The sequence below is a fragment of the Thamnophis sirtalis genome, unplaced genomic scaffold (genome assembly GCF_051295495.1).
Source record: "Thamnophis sirtalis isolate CommonGarterSnake01/CBP01778 unplaced genomic scaffold, rThaSir2_p1.2 scaffold_1, whole genome shotgun sequence".
Lineage (NCBI taxonomy): Eukaryota > Metazoa > Chordata > Lepidosauria > Squamata > Natricidae > Thamnophis > Thamnophis sirtalis.
This window is the reverse complement of record NW_028261381.1, coordinates 6,269,332-6,293,977: the sequence shown is the minus strand read 5'-3', so window position 1 is coordinate 6,293,977 and position 24,646 is coordinate 6,269,332. Positions and strand designations below refer to the sequence as shown.

The 24,646-nt window shown below is 38.5% G+C and overlaps 1 protein-coding gene across 16 annotated transcripts in view; it reads left to right on the top strand.

The window, feature by feature from the left end:
- The window catches only part of ABI2 (abl interactor 2), a 43,548-nt gene that overhangs the window by 14,822 nt on the left and 4,080 nt on the right, over positions 1-24,646 (top strand). For 2 of the 16 annotated variants that reach the window (XM_087706935.1, XM_087706915.1), the window contains exons 2-9: positions 6,879-7,046; positions 7,987-8,163; positions 11,436-11,453; positions 15,311-15,408; positions 16,148-16,294; positions 17,261-17,385; positions 20,535-20,723; positions 23,605-23,763. In XM_087706935.1, the coding sequence (XP_087563061.1) occupies positions 6,879-7,046; positions 7,987-8,163; positions 11,436-11,453; positions 15,311-15,408; positions 16,148-16,294; positions 17,261-17,385; positions 20,535-20,723; positions 23,605-23,763 (1,081 nt within the window). The remainder of the gene's footprint in view (positions 1-6,878; positions 7,047-7,986; positions 8,164-11,435; positions 11,454-15,310; positions 15,409-16,147; positions 16,295-17,260; positions 17,386-20,534; positions 20,724-23,604; positions 23,764-24,646) is intronic. The other 14 variants (XM_087706923.1, XM_087706931.1, XM_087706940.1 and 11 more) reach the window with 14 other exon arrangements.

Sequence of the window (24,646 nt, the reverse complement as noted above, 5' to 3'; positions counted from 1 at the left end):
CAATATGACGCCACGAGTTTGACATCCGTGCCCTAGGCCAATCCTAAATGCACACATGTATTTCTATAGCACATTGCTAAAACTATCTCGGCCTGTTTGGATAGGGAGACTGTTGGCTTTGCAGAATTATTAGGGTATAGAAATCCTAATCTGTACCTCTGGCTAAACAGAAATAATGGGGTAAGTGGACGGACTGTGGTTTTTCTCTCTTTAATTTTGAAGGCATAAATAACATGGGGAGAATAACAAAATTAGTTAAACTAATATATAAACATTGAGTAGATATTCATAATTACATAACATTAAGAGGAAAACACATGGAGATGTCACAATAGATAATTGCTATTTTTAGCACCTGGACTGGCTTTTTATTACTGGTTACTGGTATGAGTTTTAGCTTGAATCAGTGAAATAATTAGCGAACCCATCAAAAAGGTCACACACACTTACAGGTTTCTTTTTTGGGTTGATTGTCACTTCAAGATAAATTGTGCTATCCAGTCTTTTGAACTGTTCAAATTAAATGCTTTTGTAGTCTTAGTTTTCAGGCCAGAGGAAGTAATAGTGGCAAAGTGCCACAAGAAGACTGAAGGAATAATTTTGATTTATACTCTCTTGCTGCTGGACAAGAGAATGCTACTTATTAAGCATTAGAGCACTTTCTCAATTTTTTTAAAAAATTTATATGCCGCCCTATTCCCAGCGGGACTCAGGGCGGCGCACAAACCCAAGGAGGGGAAGGGAAACACAAAAACTACACAAAAAGTACAGGGCATATAAAAACAACCAACAGCCACACGATTCGAGAGGGGAAGTGAACTCATCGACCCCAGGCCTGCCGACACAGCCAGGTTTTAACGGCTTTTCAGAAGGCCTGGAGAGAGGTGAGGGTCCGAATCTCTGCGGGGAGCTCGTTCCAAAGGGCCGGAGCCGCCACAGAGAAGGCCCTCCCCCGGGTCGTGGCCAGATGACATTGGCTGGTGGATGGAACCCGGAGGAGGCCTAATCTGTGTGATCTAATGGGTCTTTGGGAGGTAATTGGCAGCAATTACAAATACAAATGTTCTGGTCCACAAGCCATATTAAACATGCATTTTTGTTCGCATGAATTGCTCATCATAAATAATTAACTAACAAATAAATACCACTGGGTCAGGGAGGAAAACTGTAGGAGCTATGGCACCATTGTGGCAGTGATACCAGTGATGTCCTCAACTGGAAAGGGCATTTTAGCAATCAATACAGTAATAGAGTAACAGTGAAACAACAGGTTTTTTGATTCGCTGCAAATTCAATGTTTTCTTCAATTGTGTTTGCTATTATTACATATAAATAACAGTAAATTCTGCACCCAAGCAGAAGATGTATTTCTGAAGTGAATGATTATACAGTGTAGAAAAATCAAAAGTAAAGATGCTCTTACTGAAGTGATGAGCAGAATACCTGAAATTTCATAGATGGTTCCTTCCATGTAGAAAACTGTAACTTATGCTGTGGTTTGCCATGTTTGACAAATGTGTAAATATTTTTTTTTTATTGGACAGCAGTTTGCAGGAAACAAATTGCTCATTGAACTTGAAATGAAATTAGATGTGATTATTTTGAATGCATACGAACATTCTGCACATTGACAGAAAATTACTCAAAATTGCAATTAGCATTAACTTATGATTTTAATACTGTTTACAAAAGCAATGTCTATCCTGTATGGATCATAGATTTTAAATTGAGGCAATCTGCAGTTCAGTGATGGTGAACATATGACACGTGTCACAGGTGACAATTTCGGTGACACACAAGGACGCACACTCTCTGGAGGTTGTCAGGTCCTAAAGTACACAAGAGTGAGATGTGCTTTCCCATTCAACCATTGCTTGATTATTTTTTTCAGAATCTTTCCTGGTATTGAGGTCAGGCTGATAGGTCTGCAGTTTCCTGGATCTAAGCTTCTTGTGTTGTTTTCCCTTTGAGGATTCTCATCCATGGAGTTTTTCCCCAAGCTCTCTCTAAGTGTATTGAAATTAGTTCTCTTAAAGTCCAAGACTCTAGTTTGACTTTGTTCTACTACTTGTGTTTCATAATGTTGAATTCCAATATTGCATGGTTACTTGCCCCCAGGGTTCCTGTGGCTTCAACACCTTCTATCATTTCCTCTCTGTTAGTGAGAATTAAGTCCAATATGGCCGATCCCCTTGTTCCCTTCTCCACTTTTTGGGAAACAAAGTTGTCTGCTAGGTTTGTTAGGAACCTGTTGGATCTTCCACTTGGTGCAGAGTTGGTTTCCCAGTTGATGTCAGAGTAGTTAAAATCCCCCATTACTATTGTAGTGTGCTTCCTATATACCTTAGTTGGCTGACTAACAAAAAGTTCATCTACTTCCTCTGCTTGGTTGGGTGGCCTGTAGTATAGACCTATGGCAATGTCTCCCCCCCCCCCAACCTTTAATATTGACCCAAATGCATTCAAGTTAATTCTCATCATTGTTGTGTTCTATTTCTGTAGAGATGTAGTTATTTCTTATAACTCCACCTCCTCTTTTATTTGGTCTATTTCTTTTAAATAATTTCAATCCTTCTAGCTGTATGTTCCATTTATGGGTTTCATCCCACCAAGTTTCTGCAATGGCAACAATATCGTATCTGCCCTCTTTTACTTGAATTTCTAATTCACCCTGTTTATTCCTCATACTCTGTGCATCGGTGTATAGACATTTGAGTCCATTTTGATTGACCCTGTGTTTACTGTCTACATAACCTGTGTAATGCCTGACTGCCCCTATTTTCTTGCCACTTGTATGATTCATGCACATGGTATGGCAATCACTATTAAATGCTTAGTTTTGCTTGACAGCAGGAGTGATAATCTTACCCGCACAAACATCTATGTTACATGTACTTATAACCCTATAAATTTTAGTTTGCTGGGGACAGAAATGTTCTGTATTAATTCTCTGTCCCCGCTGTTCAGTTTAAATGTTTATCCAGAAAATCTGTGACTTTAATGCCAAGTAACTCAGTTCCTTTCTGGGATGGATGCAAACCATCTCTTTTGTACAGTTTTTCATCGGACCAGCTACAGGCATCATGACTAATAAAACCAAAGCCTTCCCTTTTACACACTCTTTTAGCCACACATTAAATTCTGCTACACGCTGGCCCTTCCCTTTTTGTTCCTTATATACTGGTAAAACCTCTGAAAAGATAAGCCTACAACCTATACTATTAAGTTCATACCCCAAATTGTGGAAATCATTCTGCGCAGATAGTACATGTTTCTGGGACAGATCATTAGTGCCAAGATGTATAATAGCGCCAACATCACAGCCCTTACTTGCATTCTTGACTAGCTTAAGAATACGCCTCTTGTCTCTGCTGGCAGTAGCACCTGGTAGACCTCTTTTAAAACCTCCATATCCTTTCCTAAGTTTACATCCCTTACGATTGAATCACCAACCAGAAGGTGACTTCTCTTTTTGCATACCTTGCTCTTCTTCTGCGACTGATGTGTGATACCTGGTTCCCCATTTCGCCTTTCTGAAGAAAGTTCTTCATTTTGGACCATGATCCCCTGCTTATTTGAGTCATCATTATCACAGCTACCTTGACCTATCTCTTTAGTGTCCCCAGTAAGGTCAGCAAGGGCACTATATCTGTTTTGTTGGGTCACAGCAAAAGCTTTGTGTTTATGGTTCACAGCTCTCAACCTGCCAGATCCCACGGTTGTCCAGACTGCTCTTCTCCTGCAAGATCTTTGTGGTAGAGGGGGCTGGTAGCGTGGCATCTCCATAGCGTGGAATGGCCGAAGTAGACACCTAGTTTCTGCTTGGAGAGCACAGATTAGAGATTCTAGATAGGTAATCTGTCTATGTAGACTAGTAATTTGTTAGGCGCGCGGGCCCCCACCTCAGTCTCTTTGTCTCTCTGACTCACCCTTTATATCCAGCAGCTCCAATCCCAGCTTCAGGAAGGTTCAAATGATATGGAGTTAAAGGGCCCCCACCTCAGTTTAACTCATACACAATTTACAATTGCTTCTTGTCTATATATATAAACTTGAAAATACTCACTGTTTTTTGCCCTCTGGAGGCCCCCGGAAAACCTCCAGGGGGGCGGGGAGGATGTTTTCACCCTCCCCAAGCTCCAAAAAAGCCGTGTGCGTATACGTGGGGCAGCGGGGTGTGTGACATATGCATGTGCATGGTGCATGCTGCAGTGGTGGTGGCATTAAATTATGGGGGTGGGCATGCGAACGTACGCAATAGCATGCAAACTCATGCTTTTGGCATCCAAGCCTAGTACTTTTTTTAAAAAGCTGCTGGAGGGTGTCATGTATCGCAACATTACCAGCTCATCTATCGTGTTTTCCCCAAAATACGACAGTGTCTTATATTTTTTTGACCCAAGAAATATGGCCTTAGGCTTATTAAAGGGTAGAGCTTCTTGTTTTTGGGTTGCTGGGCGGCTGCTCCCTTGCGACCAGGCTCCCAAAGAGCCGAGCACAGCCTCAGGGTCGAATGGCTGTGTTGCGCTGTCGCAGCAGCAACACAGCAGCCATGAGGTGACCACACTTGCGAGCAACCGCCTGGCAACCCCCTTTACAGCCAGGCACAGCGCTGCTGACCGATCTAGCGTCATGGACGGATGCTGCTCTGGAAGTATGCTCTATGGTAGCGTACAACCATAGAGCGTACTCCCAGAGCGGCATCCATCCTCTGTGCTTTGAAAGCCGAAAAAAAATACCCAAGCGGCGGGCGGCACAAGTAGCAGAGATGCCCTGGCTCTGCAGGTACTGTAGAGTTAGCCAAGGGCATTGCGAGCCTGTGAGTCGTGCAAGCAGGGAGCGGAAAAGCCACTCGCGTAACCTCCCTCTCCAGCAATGCAGAGCCCCATTCACTCACCTAGGGGCATTCCGAAGGTGCCAAACTGTGGAAGGCGGAGGGCGGCAAACAGACACTCGCGTTGCTTGATGCCTTCCGGGTATCGCTAGATCGGTCAGCGGCACTTTTCCCGGCTGGAAAGGGGGGTTGCCAGGCGGCTGCTCACGAGTGTGGTCACCTTATAGCTGCTCTGTTGCTCCTGCGACAGCGCAACACAGCCATTCGACCCTGAGGCTGTGCCCGGCTCTTCGGGAGCCCGCTCGCAAGAGAGGAGCTGCCTGGCACCCCCCCTTCAGCTGGGCTCAGCGCCGCTGACCGACCTAGCGGTACCCCAAAAGCACAAGCAACGTGAGCCCCTTTGTCCCCCACCTCGTTCCCACGGCTTGGTGCCTTTGGGATACCGTTAGGTTGGCGAGTGGTGCTCTGCCTGGCCGGAGAGGGGATTGTCCAGGGGGCTTATTTTTGGGGGTGGGCTTATATTTTTACCCACACAAAAAATGTGGCAAGGCTTTAGATTCAGGACAGGTCGTATTTTTGGGGAAACGTAGTATATTGTGAAGTATAGTACTTTGGTAGCTATTTTGTGAAAATGCCAATAACATGCTCTTTTAGTATTTCAAGTGAGCCCGCTTTGATAGGTTGCACTCAGCACTACTTTAAAAAATAAAATGTTAAGCTTTGAATTATATAATTGAAGTCAGTGTTAGCTGACTTCAGGTAGTCAACTTACAGTAGTAAAGAATACACTTGAGATTGGTTAAAGTAGTAGTAGAATTATGTATCAATATTTTCTTGCTGATAAACAAGTCAGTTGAAGGTAGACATCAACTGTTAGGGCCAGTTAAGTCCAACATTTCTGTTAAGCAAAACAGTTGTTAAGTGAGTTTCCCAAATTTACAGCCTTTTTGCTACATTTGTTAAGTGAATCACTGCAGTTGTTAAGTTAGTAACCTGATTGTTAAATGAATCTGCTTCCCCATTGACTTTGTTTGTCAGAAGGTTGCAAAAGGTGATCACATGATCACATCCAGGACACTGAAGCCATTACAAATACATGCCAGTTGCCAAGGGTCTGAATTTTGATCCTGTGTCCATGGGATGCTGCAACGGTCATATGAAAAACAGTCATAAATCACTTTTTTCATTGCTGTTGTAACTTTGAACAGTCACTAAATGAATAAATTCATTTTACAACTATAAGTCAAGGACTAGTTGTACAGCGCAGAAAATCCTTGACTTATAACCATTCATTTAACAACTGTTTGAAGTTACAGTGGCGCTGAAAAAAGGGACTTATGAAGAGACCAATCCTTGTCTTTATGATCATTGCAGCATCACCAGAGTCACCTGATCAAAATTTCAGCATTTGACACCTGGCATGTATTTACAATAGTTGCAGTGCCCCAGAACCATGTGATCACCATTGGCAACTTTCCCGGCCAACCATTTTCACTCAATGACCATGTGGTTGCAAAAAATAATAAAAAAGATTGTAAAATCATGTGAAACTCATTTAATAACTGTCAGGTTTAACAAGTCACCAGATAAATTCTGCTCCCAGTTGTGGTCATAAGTCGAGGACTACCTGTAATGCATTTTAAATTATCAAATAATTTGGAAACTGAAAAAACAGAAATGCTTTTTTTCTTCTGAATATGAACAATACCTGGAACTAAATTGCCAATGAATAGATCATTTTTTTTTGCATTTTAATGAATTGTTGATTGCTCAGAATTACCAGGTGTGATAAATGGTTCATAAATGGTTTGAAATCAATTAGAGGTAGGAAATTCCTATCTCTATATGTCAGTTTTTCCTTCAAGCCAGTTTTTTTTTAATCTTTTCTCTGATGCCAGCAATTTATATAATAAAACATGAAAGAACAATTTGACCTAAGAAAGAAGATGTGAGAAGTGATTATAATATGTGTATTGGCTTAAAAGTTGGTAGATGCAGATTGTATATGAAAAATGTACAGTTTTGATTACTGTTTTTTCTTTAGTCACCAGATAAACAACGGGCTCTAGAAGAAACCAAAGCATACACAACTCAATCCTTAGCTAGTGTAGCTTATCTGATCAACACTTTGGCAAATAATGTTCTGCAAATGCTGGATATCCAGGCATCCCAGCTTAGGCGAATGGAATCGTCAATCAACCACATTTCCCAAGTAAGATAACATGTTTACACACTTTATATTTAAGGCTTAATGTAACACAGAGAATCTTGCACTGTTTCACGTACAGGCAGATACAATCTGCTGTCTTTGGTTCTTATTGAAATATAATTATTTTTCTTGAAGAAAATAAAATAGGCACTTTTTGAATAATTAAAAAAAGACTTCATTACCCAGCTTTACAGTGTAAAATTTATACTTGAAATGTATGATTACTGTAACAAATGCTGAATATTACTATATTATTTCCTTGGGATCATTTGCTAACAAGTTTAATCTGAATTGCCAATTTCCCAAAATGTTCAATTATGGCAATGAGCTTACTCATTGAGCCTTACCCATTGGGACCTATAGCATTAAAAAATATTTCTACAAAGAACTGAAAATATAATTGTTTTCTACGACACTCTCACATTAGATAAAAACAATATTAGCAAGCATGGCATAAATTATTAATTTCATTCCAGGAAGTCATATTGGGACAGTGAATGGAAGTAGTATGTTTTGCACAGTTGTATCTAATGTTAACTTTCTGTAGAGATCTTAGAGGGCAGCAGACATAGGTATTTAGAAAAGACTATAGAAGGAATCCATGATGTAACACTATTAATCACATAACATTATTCATGAACATAGAATCATGTTTCTAGAAGGAGTATATTTTCCACTTAATGTTAGGGAAAATGTAACTGTTATGAAAATTTATGTCATTATTTTCAATTAACAATGTCATTTGTATTTTAAAAGAATTTGTTTTTTTCTTTAATTACTTAATACAGCATTAGTATAAGGACTATTCTGTAGATCACAGAAATTTTTGTATGAAATTAAATGTTATTATACCAAAAGAAATAAAATGTGTAACAATTATAGCTGTTTTATTTAATGATCTTTAATGATGATTTTAAAGAACATATATTCATTATGCCTGCAGACAGTTGATATACACAAAGAAAAAGTGGCTAGAAGGGAAATTGGCATCTTGACTACAAACAAAAACACTTCAAGAACTCACAAAATCATTGCACCAGCCAACTTGGAACGACCTGTTCGTTATATCAGGAAACCTATTGATTATACAATTCTTGATGATATTGGACATGGGGTAAAGGTAAGTGGAAAGATGAAATAATTCAAATGTATTAATCTGCTTGTATGTTTTAAGAATGCAAAAATGGTTGTGGGGAGAGGCTGCCTTATATTCTTCAATTAATAGCATGGTTTAGTTACCTGTTATATTATTGATTCTATACTGTATTGTTCTTTGTGTCTCAATGAGCAAAAAATTAAATTCATTTGTCTCCTTGATTTTGATTTAGTTATCAAGCAGAACTGATTGACAATGTAATACTTCTTTTCTGTTTGCTTGTGAACTAAACTCTTGTTATAATACCATTGCAAGCATGATATTAATCCTTTGGTCAGACCAATTTATTTATATTTATTATATGGATTTGTCTGCTGCCTACTCTCTTGATTCTGGAGTCAGTTAATTCCAGATAATAAACAAAATTAAGGAGCTAATCTTTGAATATCCCTTTAAAACAGAAAAGTAAGATAAACCAGAGAAGATATCTAGGATCTACTGGGTATGTGGCTCTAACAACACCTATGATTTAAGTGTTGCTAAATTACAGATAGAATTACATACTGAATTTGTATGCATGCACTGTGTAGCTACAAATTTAATTGCATGTGTAAAGTTTGTTCATTTTCTTGCATGCATCTCTGGAATACAACCTTAAAATATACGAAGTAATTAAAAGATGTGAAAACACCAATGAGAAGGAAAAAGTTAATGTAAAGAACAATTTACAGTGCTTAGCATACTAGCAGAAAGGGCAAAATAATATGAAGTACTATTTTCTAGGGAATTAATTTACTTTGCAAAGAAATGCATTTGTTTGTGCGGTTCTTCCTGAATTAAGTGCTTACTGTTTACTTCACAATCCAGAATGTAATGATTCAGATTCTTCGGTGAAGATTATTAAATTTGAAATTCATTTAAATGCTTCTTTCTTCAGTGAAAATATTTACTATGTTGATATAATATAAAACAATTCTGAAAGTGCACAATAACCTTTGACTGAAATTCTCACTTTAAACATTAATAAATTTTCTAAAAATTGCATGCGTAGGACAGTCGTATGGTGAAGATGATATATAGAGTAAACCAGATATTTTTCTTATCGCTATCATGTCTTCAGGTTTTATAAAACAAATAGAGAGAGTTTCTGTGGCTGTTATACATATCTCCATTTGGATTGTAGAAATAACATAAAATCTTTGATTTATGAGATGGCATGTTTGGTTCTTTCTTTCAATAATGCCATCCTGGAGGCAAACAATAATCAAATATATGTATGTCAGTTTGCACTATCTGAAATAATATTTGAAATGCAAGTTTAATTTGCAACAACAGCAAAAATATATAGCCATGTTGTACCATCTTTGGTAATCATTATGAGTTCTGTCTAATATCAAAAATTCCTGTTCTTCCTTATATCTTCTAAATCTGTTTTGGAATGTTAATTAATGTCCTGGAGCAGATTAAGGAATGTGGATTGCTGACACAGAAAAGGGAAATCTGCTTTGCCAACTGTTTCTCTTGTGCTGGCGGATAGATTGATTAAATGCAGTTCAGTCGCTGCCCCTACCTACAAGATAATGCTAATTAATAGTGGAGGTAATGACCAAATCAAACCTAATTTTAAGGGAGTATACAAGCAATTAATTTAATTATTATGTAACATGAATGCTATAGATAGAAAACCAAAATAAAAGTACTTAGAAATAAAAAAAAATATTTACGGAAAATTATATAGAACAGATTTTTATAATGCCCTACTTTATCTGTACAAAGCAGAAAGCCTTAAACAGAAAGGGTGTCCAGTTTATAAGTTACGTGTGATACCTGTTTGAGAACCCTGATTCTGTGTGCTCCAAAGCAACTATTTCTCCATTGGATCGACGGGAGAGGCCAGGATGGGCAATTCTAGCCTGCTAGTTCTGTTGACTGAGTTTGACACGCCTCCCTGGTAAGGGTCCCCGGTTTTCAAGCTGCTAGGCTTTTTTTAACCAAGTGAAAGATTATTATTTGCGAGTAACTTTATAATTGTGGGTAGGAGCATGTACTTCATCAGAATATTTAATAGATTTAGCAATAGAAGAATGGATAGATAGCTGTTCTGACCCCCCTCGTCCCACACCAAAGCACGCTGAGCCAAAGATATTTTACGGAATTTATTAACAGACAGGTCCTTGGCAGCAAGCAATCCAGCACAGATAAACCGTGGCAGCAATCCAGCCTGCCAAGCTAACACTACAGTTCTCCAACATTAGTTAATGCGTTGACTCCTCCAAAAGGGGCGTGTGCACAAGCATTCCTTTTATAGTCTTGAGAGGAGCCTAATTACTACCAGCTGAGTGCAATTACCTCCTGTATCTGTTCCTGATGCCTAGTAGCTCTTCGATGGCGTGCATCCAAGAACAACTCACTACTGGCCTCCGGCTCACTCTCCCTTGTCTCCTCCCAACTGGTCCAAGGCTCAGGTGCCTCCTGGTGGCCAACCAGCCTCTCTGCACCCTGCTCGGAGTCGGAACCCTGTCCAGGGTCCTCCACATCCTCCAGAGCTGACTCAGAGGGCCCCTCGCTGTCGGAGTCTGGTGGCAGCTCCAACGGCTCCTGCTGGGCCACAAACAGATAGCAAATCCTTTTTAGTTGAATAAATTCTTTCTAAGGTGTGCGAAGGTGTTTCAGAATATAAGAAATCATGTATAAAGAATCTCTTTTTGATTTATTAAAACAGCGGTGTCCTTTTGTACATTCAGAAGCTCTACTCAGTTGTCTCTGCATGGGTGTGCATGCAAGCCAGCCAAAAAGCAACTGGAAGCGGCTTGGTTTGTACAGGTATATAGAGATAGCTGACACAGCAGGTGTGGGAGCCTGGAAAAAGATACCACTGCTTTAATGATCTAAAGAGAACTTTGTTTTAGTATGGATTGAACCACTTCTTCTGAAGGATTTCCATAGCCCCCAAAATCATTATTGGGTGAACTTTTTTTCTTTTTAGCACGTATGAGATTTATGAATATACTACATGTGCAGAATAATAATTTAGAATTCAATTTATCATTGTTATTTGTTAACAGATTTGTTAACAAATTCTGTTAATAATATTTTAAAACATTATTCATTTTGAAAACCTTTATTCATAAACACCTGCTTTAATCACTCTTTCTATGACCTATTGGTACATTATTTAGTTGATGCTAAGTGCTTAACTTTTCTTTCTCCCTTCTTTCTTCATATCCTGAAATTTCAACTAACCTTTCAATGCTTTTCTTCCTTACCTCTTTTATTTGCTTCATTTATGCATTAAGTGGTTGCTTAGATTTAAGGTAAGAAACATCAGGGCTGGATTTCATTCTTATATTTGAGACTATTACATATGGGGAGAATTTTTGCTTCTTGCAAACTCATGGGAAGAAAGTAATCTTTAATATGTTTCTTGTGCCTTAAAAATATGCCAGATGCTGAAAGAACTAGATAACTAGCAAGGCCTTCAGCAATCAGATTTTATATAAAAAATATAAACATACGTTTGTGACAGGTTTTCTCTCCCCCTGTGTAATAATATATTATTATTTATATGATGTGATTTGATCTCATTTATGAGCCAAGTTTGAATTTGCAAACTTATTTTAGTTTGCAAAATCAAATATAACTTGGGGCATGTTTTATTTTATATGTTTTGAAGTTATATTATCAATTATTAAGCAAATTTTTGAACTGCTACACCACTCCTACTGTTGGGCTGGTGTTGCAGATCTACATATTGTAGTTCCTTTGGAAATATATATATATTTATATATTTTCTGCTATGTTTGTTGTCTTCATTATATTTAGTAGGATTTAAGGTTACTTTTAATGTTCTCAGTATTTTTATATTAAAATACGCTCATGCCCAATATGTTTACAGTTAAGTAATATAGAACAGAATTGTGCTTAAAGTCCATTTACAATCAAACTCCTTGAGTGCACAGAACTAATTGCCCACAAATTAGACAATTGGCTCGACAGAGTCATGCACTGAGTAAATTCTTCCCTTTTTTGGGGGGAGGATATAAAGTAGGAGTAGACATAACAATATTTTAAGTACCAAAATCAATCTCCTAATTATCCTGAGCCCTTTGATTATACTTTATAAGTAACCTTCGTTGCTTTAAGAATGTGAACAGACCTCATGAAATTCAATCTAGTGCTGGAAATTCGTCCCTTGTGGCTAACGTAAGAGATATAGATGAAAGATGAAAGGACAATGGGGCTCCTAACGTTGTGCTGAATTGGACATAATGGGATTCGGTACCGAGTAGCATGTGCTGCCAACTTTGGCTTATTTACGTAGTGACTTTTATCATGTCATTAACTAGTACATGCATTTGGAGTTCAGTTCTGTATTGTGCTAACTATAATCTTCAGTTACTCACCTACTCACTTTAATGTAGTTTACAAAGTTCTTGTGGGATTGTCCTTAGGGAAATTACTGTATCCTTACCCCTGGAGGAGTTGGTGATTTAATAATGTGGAATTGATTTTTTTTTTTAAAAAAAGACAGTATATAACTGATGACAAGAAATTGCACTTATGCCTAACACACCTTAGTTTTAGAACGTTAGTTGAGCTGAGAACTGTGCTTAAATCTTTTGTTTTATTCATCCCTTAGCAGATAAATATTTTGATGGCAGGGTATTGACTATTGCATTTGGCCATTTTTTTTCTGAAAGTGAATACATATTCTCAATTGACAGTCTTAAATGTCGATGTATCACAGCATGTCTAACAAATATCTGAAAGGCAGTCTACCAAAAATAAGAAAACAGAGGACATATTTCCTTCTGAGGTAATCCATAAAACCCTGGACACAGCCATTACATGCCTCACATGGTCTTTACTAACGTCACCACAACCACTATTACTTCTCTCCTATATTGCTGATGTTGTGAGGAATAGCGAAGCAACTTGTGTGCATTTATACTTGCTGGAAGATTTTTTTAGAAAAATCTTAGAATATATTCACTAATCTTGAATTAATAGTTCCGTATATTTGGCACTAATTCCCTGGATATTGTATATAGATAATCTAAAGTTGCCAAGTATTCTGCATATATTAACTGCTAATTAATTATTAGCATTGACAATCTTGTTTAAACTTGATGCCATCCAAATATTAGATATAGCTTCCATCGCCTCCAGGTTTCATAACATTCCATTATAATGGTAGCTGCAGAATATCACACTTCATGGGCTTTATTTATTGTAAAGGCATCCCTTACCTTCTATATTTTTTTTAGATAAATTGAGAAGCTTTAAATTGTAGGGTGTCCCATAAACGTACAGACACTGTGAATGCATTATTAGTGATGCTTTTATGGTAAGGAAATACAGTTGAAGAACTTTCCAAACGCCATGTCAAATCCCAGTTTTTAAACCTAAATTGACTGAGCCTCCAGTGATTCCTTCACAATGAGCTTTTTTTAATCAACAGAGAAATAATCACGATTTCTGTCATATTTATGATTGATAAAAATCCTGCTTATTTCATAAAACATTATGTTGAACATGAAACATTTACTGTTTATACTTTGAATTTATAGCATCATTTATATAGTTTGATTTACTGATATGATCAGTAAAATTATTAACTGAAAAATTGAGGTAATTAGTACACTAATTATAACTTGGGTTTTTTTGTATTTACTATTAAGTAAGGAAAATATTTTTTTACAGTCTTGTATGCTACTTTATTTGCAAATTGCTGCAATACAATTATACATTAAAATGTTCATGGTAAAAATAAGAACAAAAATTAATAATATCCCAGCAACATAATAAATACAAATGTATTTATCCTTTGTTATATAACACATCATGATATGTTTTCTAGAATTCAACTTATAGAAGCTTCTGGAAGTGTAGTAATATCAGTGTGAATTTAATGTTAACATGTACAAGTATATTTAATGTTTAACACTTATGAAAACCATTTCAAGGTTTATTTTATTTTATTTTTCCTTTGGGGCAATATTGGATTTTTTATCCTATAAGCTCAGAATGAACCGTCCCTTCAAAAGCTACATGCTTGAAATTTTAATTGCCCTTTGAATGTATGATATTAGTAAACAGTTTATTTCTGTTTTATTAAGTATGGCTTCAGCAATTTTATATAATTGCAACTATATTTAAATTTAGTACCTGTCCTTTGGGTCATATTCTTCTGCTCTTCATGTCAAGAATGAATCCCCCATCTCAATATTCTTGGGGAAATGGCTTAGGAAGATTTACATCACAAGCCATATAAAGGGAGAGGGACTGAATAGAATTCTTATGATGATGATGAAAGGACCTTATATGGGAAGGGCAAGGGAAGCCGTTAGGTTGGCATTTATCACTACTTCCTGTTGCTGTTGTCTCCAGCAAACCTTTGCATCCCTGTAACAAATGGTGATATATGATTAATTGGATTGAAAAGATAATTGGATTCATGTTTCTCATTCCAATTTTGTTATAAAACCTATTAATGAGGCCTCATACACTTCAGGACTTCCTTGGAATATCTGATAAAATTATATGTAAGGCATTAATGAAAAGAAAACTATTCCTGAAAGACACTGCTCAGAGGCAGTAAAATCATATTGGGTTTTCACATAATATGCAGTTGTAAATTTGTATTTGTTACCAAGAGTATGTGTAGTGAGAATCAGGCTCCAAACCAGCTTTTGAGTATGTAATGGATTACATGTAGTTGAAAAACTCACATGCATATAGCATAATTAAAGCAAAGCCAGTAAAATGTTTCAGACACAGTTACCTTCCAATCTCACTGGAGTAGACAACTACAGTATTGCATTATTGGAATGATAATTTGTCTAAAACTCCTAACCTAACCCTAACCCTAGAAAGGCTCAACAACTTTCACATAGATAGTCATTGATCTATTCTAAATGTAAATGTGATGGCCTTAGGCAAACTGTCTCAAAACCACACCACATACGACCACACTTTAAGTGCACCTAATAATTTTAAGAAGGGTAGAGTTAGCACACGTATGTATGACTAGTTTAGGTTTTTTTTTCTTTTTCTTTTGATTTGCACATTTCCTTGTCTCTTTAATGTAGTAGATCAAGTCTTTGAGGACCGTTGTTTAAATCTGAAAAGTTTGTGAGGTTATTTTTTTTCCCCATTACCTCTTACACAGGTTAGCACGCAGAATATGAAAATGGGTGGTCTGCCTCGTACCACACCACCCACCCAGAAACCACCCAGTCCACCAATGTCAGGGAAAGGAACTATTGGGTAAGTACAATTGCATTTACATCAGAAGGTGGAGGGAGAGAATGTAAAGGGGAAATCTTAAAACTTTCTCTCAACTTTTGCAATTGTCTCTTGGCATAAAGGTACTTAAAAGCTGCAATCTGGGGTTTGAAGGCATCTTTCTTGCAAGCATAATATCACCAAGAGGTGTTGCATAATCATTCTGTGGAAGCCTTTGGGCTAGTGCTTGCAGTTTGAATAGCTGTACACTATTTTCTGCTGTATTTGGGGGGAAATACAGCCTGAATAACCTGTAGTAGATGAATAGAAAATTTCGTGACCCTGTACCATAATGTGGGGAAATTTTTTTTTATCTCCAAAGAATCCTATTCTCCCTTCCTTTCTTCTGCCTAGGGATGCCTGTTACACGTAGCATGACAGACCACCAAGGGGAATAGGAACTCTGTGCATGCCTCTTATAACCTAAACCCATCTGTCCTTTCTGCCCCAGTACATAAATAATCTCGAGGAAAGAGGGAGGGAGAAATAGTTTATGGCAGGCATGCATGGATGCCTTTGTGAATTATCTACATAGATGCCAGCTGGGCAAGCTGGGCCTAAGGAAATCCTACACATATGCTACTTACTCCTGCAGTGCATTGGATCCAGCCCTGTGCATTTTTGAACAGACCAATCTAGCAGGAATTCTGCACTGCCTTGGCCAAAAGGTTTTTGTATTTCATTGTCTGAAATTGCTTCCATACATGTTTTTCTTGTGTAGGCGTCACTCTCCCTATCGCACACTGGAGCCAGTGCGTCCTCCAGTGGTACCAAATGACTATGTACCTAGCCCTACCCGTAATATCGCTCCCTCGCAGCAGAGCCCTGTTAGAACAGCTTCTGTGAATCAGAGGAATCGCACTTACAGGTATTCACTCTGCTCCTGCGCAAAATATTAACAATAATTGAGACAAACTCGGTTTATAGCAATCTGCTTTTAACCACCCCACCCCACTCCACCCCCACCCCTCCACTTAGAGCTTCATAAATTCATGTGATTTCCTGGGAAATCCATCGGGAGATAGAGAGACACCATGCTGCTTATACTACGTGTTGTGTAGTGTGACGTTGTTTGTCTTGGAACAGGTTTTTGTTTTGTTCAAAAGCAATATATACAATACACTACTGCATTGTGTAACAGATATACGATTGTATCTGATGTATTTATTTTTACTGCATACTTTCTCTTTATAACCGGTGTGATACACAGCTTCTAAAATGTGGTACCTGCTTACAAGAATACTGCAACTGTGAAGTTAACGTACAACATTCTGAAATGGTGGAATTTTGATGCTTGTGAAAGTGCTGCCAATTTTAAACAAATGTGTAGTTCAGTTGACTTGAAATGTGGCTAATATTATTTATTTCTGTTGACCCTTAGAAAGTATATTGTAAGGGTAGGAAAATAACCTTGGTAAAATAGTTTTTGCAGTGTGGAATCAACCTGCAGAGCAGGCCAGCAGTACACAAGGGGGAAAAAATATGTTAGCATATACTAGAAGGCTCTTACGGCAATTTACAAAGAAAACTATTTTATACATGGATGTTTTTACTTCAAAGAGCGTCATGCACTTTAAATGAAAACAATTTCTTTCCACCAAAGGTCCATTTTACCAAGATTTTCAGAAAATGCTCCTGAAGTTGTTTCTGATCATTTCATCTGTACTATTAATCCTGAACGAAGTTTCCTAATTTTAGCTGAGGCATTGGCAAGGCATTTTAAAAACATATCTGAAATGGGCAAATTTAGCAAGCTTCTATAAATGTCGTGTAGCTGTGGTTTACCTGTTAGGGAATGGAATATAGTTACTTTGGCGGTTTGGATTTCTTTTAGCAGCAGCGGAAGCAGCGGAGGGAGCCATCCCAGCAGTAGGAGCAGCAGTCGAGAGAACAGTGGGAGTGGAAGTGTCGGTGTCCCTATTGCTGTCCCTACTCCATCCCCTCCCAGTGTGTATCCAGGTAATGTCCCTTTTGTTCTATTTTGTTCTTTTGATTACTTGCTCAATTAGCCAGTGGTTTGGAATTGCAATGAAGGGTGAACAATTGAACTGAGTAATTTTACATTATAGCAATAGCAATAGCAGTTAGACTTATATACCGCTTCATAGGGCTTTCAGCCCTCTCTAAGCGGTTTACAGAGTCAGCCTATCGCCCCCACAGTCTGGGTCCTTATTTCACCCACCTCGGAAGGATGGAAGGCTGAGTCAACCTTGAGCCGGTGAGATTTGAACCGCCGAACTGCAGATAGCAGTCAGCTGAAGTGGCCTGCAGTACTGCACCCTAACCACTGCGCCACCTCGGCCCATTACTTTGGAATGTTAAGATTTATTTAAAATATCAGCTATTTTGTTTCACTATCCCATGTGACTCAATGTTGTAAGCCTCCTAGACCCTCCTTGTGGCGAGATGGGCAGCAAATAAATTTAAATAACAACAACAATGTTATGTGACAAATAGCATCTATAGTAAAGCTAGATTTTGCTAGTATTATAAAATACATTCTGCTTATAAGTAATCCTTGACTTATCACAATTGAGATGAGATTTTTTTTTTTGTAAATTGCAATCATAAATCAACCATCATACAAAATCAATTTTATGACCATTTTTTTACAGTTACCATAAGTCGAATCACATGCTTGTAAATGTGAATCCAGTTTAATCAATGATATTTTTTTTTTGGTGGAAAACAGCGAATGGTGTCATATCTAGTAATCATGTGACTGCGGGACACTGCAAACAGTTGTAAATGCGAATGGGTTGCCAAGTGCCTGAATTGTGATCCTGTAGGGACGAGACGATGGTTCTAAGTTCAAATTTAGGTGTTAACTGACTTTGAAAGGCTGTCATTAATTGAAACTATCGTTACGTGAACAGTCATGCGTTGAAGATTACCTTTTACTTTGAATTTCAAAAATTCCTGACCGAAATCTCCTGGACCGATGTAACATTCATGAGAAGAGAAGAGATATTCTCTTATGAATTGATAACTGGCTCAAGATCAGGAACCAAAGATCAAAAATAGATTCATACTGGGGTCCCTGAGCAACCGTTTTGGGATCGCGGCGGCATTTTCTTCGTGTCTAACCAGATGTAACAATGAACAACAATATGCCCAACTTTTCTAATCCTGTGAGCTTCTGTTACAATCTTACAAAAGCACATTAGTCATACATTTCTAAAATGTCCTTTGGTTTCTTAGCAAAAAAAGTCTTGTTATATCACCGCCGGAACCATATAGTTTCAAATGCAGTTTTTGTATTTTGCCAATCACAATGACAATAAACATGCTTACAGTTAAAATTTTCAAGGCTAAGGTACCAATTTGTTATACAGATTTGTCATAAGGTATCTATGGAGGCATTTCTATCTAAATTTTAGAGCATTGCTAGAATTCCTTACTGGGGTCTTTCTGTGAGTGGAATCTCATGAATCTGGCCCAGTGTCTGTGGGAACTCGTACCAGCAAATGCTGGCTGGGGAATTCTGAGAGTTGAAGTCCGGACATCTTCAAGTTGCCAAGGTTGAGAAACACTGATTTAGTCTTATGTACCACTTCACAGTGCTTTACAGACCTCTATAAGTGGTTTTACAGAGTCAGCATATTGTCCCTAACAATTTTGGGTCCTCATTTTACTCACCTTGGAAGGATGGAAGTCTGAGTCAGCCTTGTACATGTAAACATAGATGCAACATGTATTGAGAGCAGAAAGACATGTATAGAGATGCATCTGTCTATATGTCTGTCTGTCCACCTATCTACCCACCCACATACTATATATTAGGCTGCCCGACACATATACAAAACCAGGCAACATATATGTAGTCATTATAAACAGATCTTTTTCATGCACACTCTGGAAATGCACATGCATCCACTCTGATTGGACCCGAGAGACCCACAAATAGATGCAATATGAACTTACGAGGAGAAACATACCATCTGTCATGTTACTTTGTTCCATAGAAAAAAAAATCAGATGCCACCTCTGGAAGTTGAATTCCAAACAATATGGTTTCCCTGTTTTTTCCTCCTCCTCCTCCCTTTTCAAACAGGAAAATAATTGCAACCGGAAGAGGGAAGTTATTAGAATCGTTGGGGGTCAAATTACCTGCTTTAAAATTTTTATTTTGGGTTTTGGGATGGGCTTTTGTTGAATTTGATTAGGCGTCAAATAGTTAATTAAAACATTGGTCTGGGGACCATAAAAGGTGCAGGAGCTCCAGTTGCCCCCCCCTCTCAACCCCCCCCCCAACATGCAAAAGAGCCGAGGTGGCGCAGTGGTTAGGGTGCAGTACTGCAGGCCACTTCAGCTGACTGTTATCTGCAATTCAGCAGTTCAAATCTCACCGGCTCAAGGTTGACTCAGCCTTCCATCCTTCCGAGGTGGGTGAAATGAGGACCCGGACTGTGGGGGCGATATGCTGACTCTGTAAACCCCTTAGAGAGGCCTGAAATCCCTATGAAGCGGTATATAAGTCTAACTGCTATTGCTATAAAAACACATCAAACAACCCCTTTCCCCAAACACACACACACAAATTTTGGTCCTGCCTTCTCTGAGGCAAAGAACCACATGGCACTCTTGTTCTATATCAACAGCTAAAACAAGACATAATTTAGGTTTGTGAGGTTTTTATGTATAGGAGCCGAGGTGGCGCAGTGGTTAAATGCAGCACTGCAGGCTACTTCAGCTGACTGCAGTTCTGCAGTTCTGCAGTTCAAATCTCACCGGCTCAAGGTTGACTCAGCCTTCCATCCTTCCGAGGTGGGTAAAATGAGGACCCGGATTGTTGTTGGGGGCAATATGCTGACTCTGTAAACCGCTTAGAGAAGGCTGAAAGCCCTATGAAGCGGTATATAAGTCTAACTCCTATTGCTATAGAATGCATTCCTGTTCCTTTTTTTTAAACTTTGGTGTTTGGTTGTATATGTTAATGGGAAACCCCTCAGTGTAAACATTCCTACTCTGTCTGTTTTCTTTTTTCTTTTTTGCTAATTTTTAAAGAATTGACCGAAATCTAAGAGCAATGATTCAAAAAGCTTTTTCTCCTCCTTGCTAACCTGATCTGTTCCTTAATGCTGCCTCTTCCTCCTCTTTCAACATAGCCCCTGCCAGTTCTGCTGGCACCTCTCCTCTTCCTGCTACTTCTGCCTCTGCTTCCGCCCCTCTCACTCCTGCTACTGCCCCATCCTCTGCTACCCCAGATGTTGCTGCAGCTGCTGCAGGGGGTCAACCCCTTGCTGATGGCTTCACTTCTCCAACTCCCCCTGCTGCCTCTTCCAATCCCTCTTCAGGTGAGTTTCTGCTGCTGATTGCTGACAACTGAAAAGTGCAATTCCGGGCTAAATCTGATCAGATGTGTTTTGAGCTTTTAAGATAGATGGATATATCCATTCTTTCTCTTTTTCCTTCTTGAGTGAGGAAAAATGCCCTTTCCCCTAGAACCGTATCAGAATGAGGATGATTCACTTTGGAGCTAATGGCTTTTATTTTCTGATGTTCGGGACAAAATTAGAAATATGGAAGCTACAATCATCCAAGATGCATTTTGCCAGATTAATTCTGTGAATAGCGAACTCTGGGACAGTGTTTCTCAAGCATGGCAACTTGAAGATGTCCGGACTTCAACTCCCAGAATTCCCCAGCCAGCGAATGCTGGCTGGGGAATTCTGGGAGTTGAAGTCCGGACATCTTCAAGTTGCCAAGGTTGAGAAACACTGCTCTGGGATATGCTCTAGTTCATGCTATTAAATGTATCTACAGTTTCATTTCTTAAATAAATCTTCATATAATACAGCCTGTGATAATCAGCTTGGCTTATTTTATTCCTATATAAGAACTACATAGGTTTGGAGTGAAAATAAGCCTTCTCTATGTACTAAAGCACAATTAGGCTATGTGAAATTAATATGTTTTAAATTGTAGCTCTTAGAAAAAACTCTTATCATATTTGCACATAGAACTTTGGATTTTTTTTTTCCTTCCATCCAATTGTGTCTGATTCTCGGAGACTGCCTGGACTGACTTTTTCTTGGCAACATTTCAGAAGTGATTTCCATCCTTCCTAGGTTGATCAGCCCAGGGATACCCAGCTGACGTTGTCTAATGCGGGATTAGAATCCAGGGTCTCCTGGGTTTCTGGCCCAGTGCACTACACAAAACTGGCTCTCATTCTGCATTACAGTACTTTTATATTTGTTCTGTTGACTGTTCTAACAATTGCTCATTAATTATGATCACATATTTATTTATTTATTTATTTATTTTTTGGAGGTCCACTGTGGACAGTTTATTTTTTTTTTAATTTAATTTTTTTTTCAATTTCATATATACATTCACAATTATATGATCTCATAACTGTTATTAATAATATGTATTTATAACAATTTTTCTCTACAGTTGACAATATACTTGAAGATTGCTTTCTTAACATCCCATAGATCCATCTTATCTTACAACGGTCCTACTTCTTCTTCCCTCCCTCCCTCTTTCCTTCCCTCGTTTCTTCTCTCCTACTCCCCTTCCTTCCCTCCTTCCTTCCCTCCCTCCTTCCCCTTCCCTCCTTCCTACCCTCCTTCCTTCCTTCCTTCCCTCCTTTCTTTTCTCCTTCTCTCCTTCCTTTCACCCTTCCTTTCCTCCTTCCTTCCCCCCTTCCTTCTCTCCTACATTCCCTCCTTCCTTCCCTCCTTTTTTCTCTCCTTCTCTCCTTCCTTCCCTCACATATTTATTTATTTATTTATTTATTTATTTATTTATTTATTTATAAAATTTATATGCCGCCCAGTCCCGAAGGACTGCGGGCGGCTTACAAAAAAGAGAAAAAAAAAAGACACATAACGAACACATAACGAAAAAAAAAACCGGTTTAAAATAGCAACACCTTTATATTTATATTTAAAAAGCCGAAAATAATTGAGATAAAACATCTCACAAGATGGTAATGCTGAATGAACGAACACCAGTAGTTTCAGTTGGCGATATTTTGCCATTTTTTTTAAAAAATGTTTTTTTGGCAATCAATCAGGAGAATATTTACAATCCCCAGGAGCCACCAGTGATCCCGAGACCTCCAGTTCCAGTCCGTTGCCCTTGATTTCGCCTTGGTGTCCTGCCTTGGTGACCTCAAGCTGGTCAATAATAAGATTGTGGGAACTATTCAATGGAACATTTAGGCAAAGCATGTTGGCAACAGACTGTTCTGTACTTCTGCAAAAGAGCTGTGCATGCAAATGCATGCAAAAACAGTGAGGAAAGTCCAGGCATGAGAAATTCAACGTTCTGTAATTAGCGAAACCCATTCATATAGTACTTGAGCAGTACCCAACTGATTGACAGTGCAATATCTGACCTGAGATTCTTCTGCGTTCTGACTCTTTATATTTTCACTGAGAAGCACTGTGGCTGAGGATGTAGATATTCAGTTCATATTAACTCATTCACACCTGCTGGTTATTGACTAACTTGCATGTTATGTATGTATTATCGTGGCACGACAAAACCGCGCTCCACTAAAGCACGCCCGATTAAACCGCGTCACTGACGTCATCAGCAGGGCGACAACAGCGACCCCGGAGAAAAAAGGGCGCTTTAAATAGCGCTTTGAAAGCAAGCCGATTCACGTTAAGGTAAGGGTTAGGGTTAGGGTTAGGTTAAGGGTTAGCGTTAGGTTTAGCGTTAGGTTAAGGGTTAGGTTAAGGGTTAGGTTTAGGGTTAGGTTTAGGGTTAGGTTAAGGGTTAGGATTAGGTTTAGGGGGGTTAGGTTTAGGTTTAGGGGTTAATTTTAGCTTTAGCGCTCGCAGCATGCTTTTTTCGTCGCGCTGTGATGACGTCAGCTACGCGGTTTCGTCGAGCGCGCTTTAGTCGAACGCGGTTTTGTGGTGGAACCATGTATTATATTGAAATGCTGACTTCCAGATTATCCATCAAGTTATCTATTTCTATATTTGGCCAGGTTTTTTTGTCAGATGGAGAGAATCATCTCTTAAGAATGTTTTCTTCTTAAATTTGTTTAATATACTCTCGTCCACATAGGATTTTTTTTTCCATTAGAGAACTTGATGGAAACATACGTGTTTTTAAACACTTAATTTGAATTGCCATGCCTACGTTGAATTACTTCATCTAAAAACGCATTGCTCAAGGTTTTGTATTTTTTTCCTAACCTGTCCAAAATAGGTCATCCTGTTCAGTTCTATAGCATGAACCGACCTGCTACTCGGCACACACCTCCAACAATAGGAGGCTCTTTGCCATATAGGCGCCCTCCATCCATCACGTCACAGAACAGCCTTCAAAACCAGGTCAACGGAGGACCGTTTTATAGCCAGAATCCAGGTAAGAGAGGCCCCTGCATAAACCCCAGTTCTGATCCATTATAGAAGAGAAGAATACTAACCAGAAGTAGTAGCTGAATATGTTTAGCAAGAACCTTCTATATATCATAGCACATAACTTAAGTCCTGACTTTAAATTTTTTAGTATGTTTGTTTACACTAAGGAATTGGTAATGGAAAAATCAAATCCAAGAACACCCAGTTTACTCGCTTTTAAGTGTCTTTTGACACAGTCCATAATGGCATTTTCATAATGCCTCTATAACGCCTGTGGATAGAAAGGTACCATACATTACAGCTGTGATGCCACTAGTGGCTGGAATGCAGCATTGCAGGCTAATCCTGCTGACTGCTAGCAGTTTAATCCTCACAGTTGATTCTGCCTTTGATCCTTCTGAGGTCAGTAAAATGAGGACCCAGATTGTTGGGGGCAATATGCTGACACTTAGAGAGGGCTGTAAAGCACTGTGAAGCAGTATATGTCTTAAGTGCTATTGATATATAGGCACAAGTACCTACATGTTATGTTCAGATACATATATTTCCCCCTTCCCCAAAACTTGCATGTACTTTTTAAAAATGTGAAGTAAATTGCTTAGGTTTGGACACTTTTTCTTCTGCAAAAACTCTTTATTTTCTTACTATTCAATATATTTGATAGAATACTTTGTAAAATAAACTGTTGGAAGATAAAATTTGTTATTCCTTTGTTGAGATATGGAAGGTACCCAATAATGTATAATAATAGTCATGTAATCCCAATGCAATTTATCTAATTGGATTAAAAAAATTATTTAAAGTTGTTGGCTTCCATTGATTGTAAACATGCACAAATCTAAGTATTTTAATAAATGCAATTCAGGACTTAGCCACATAGTCGCACT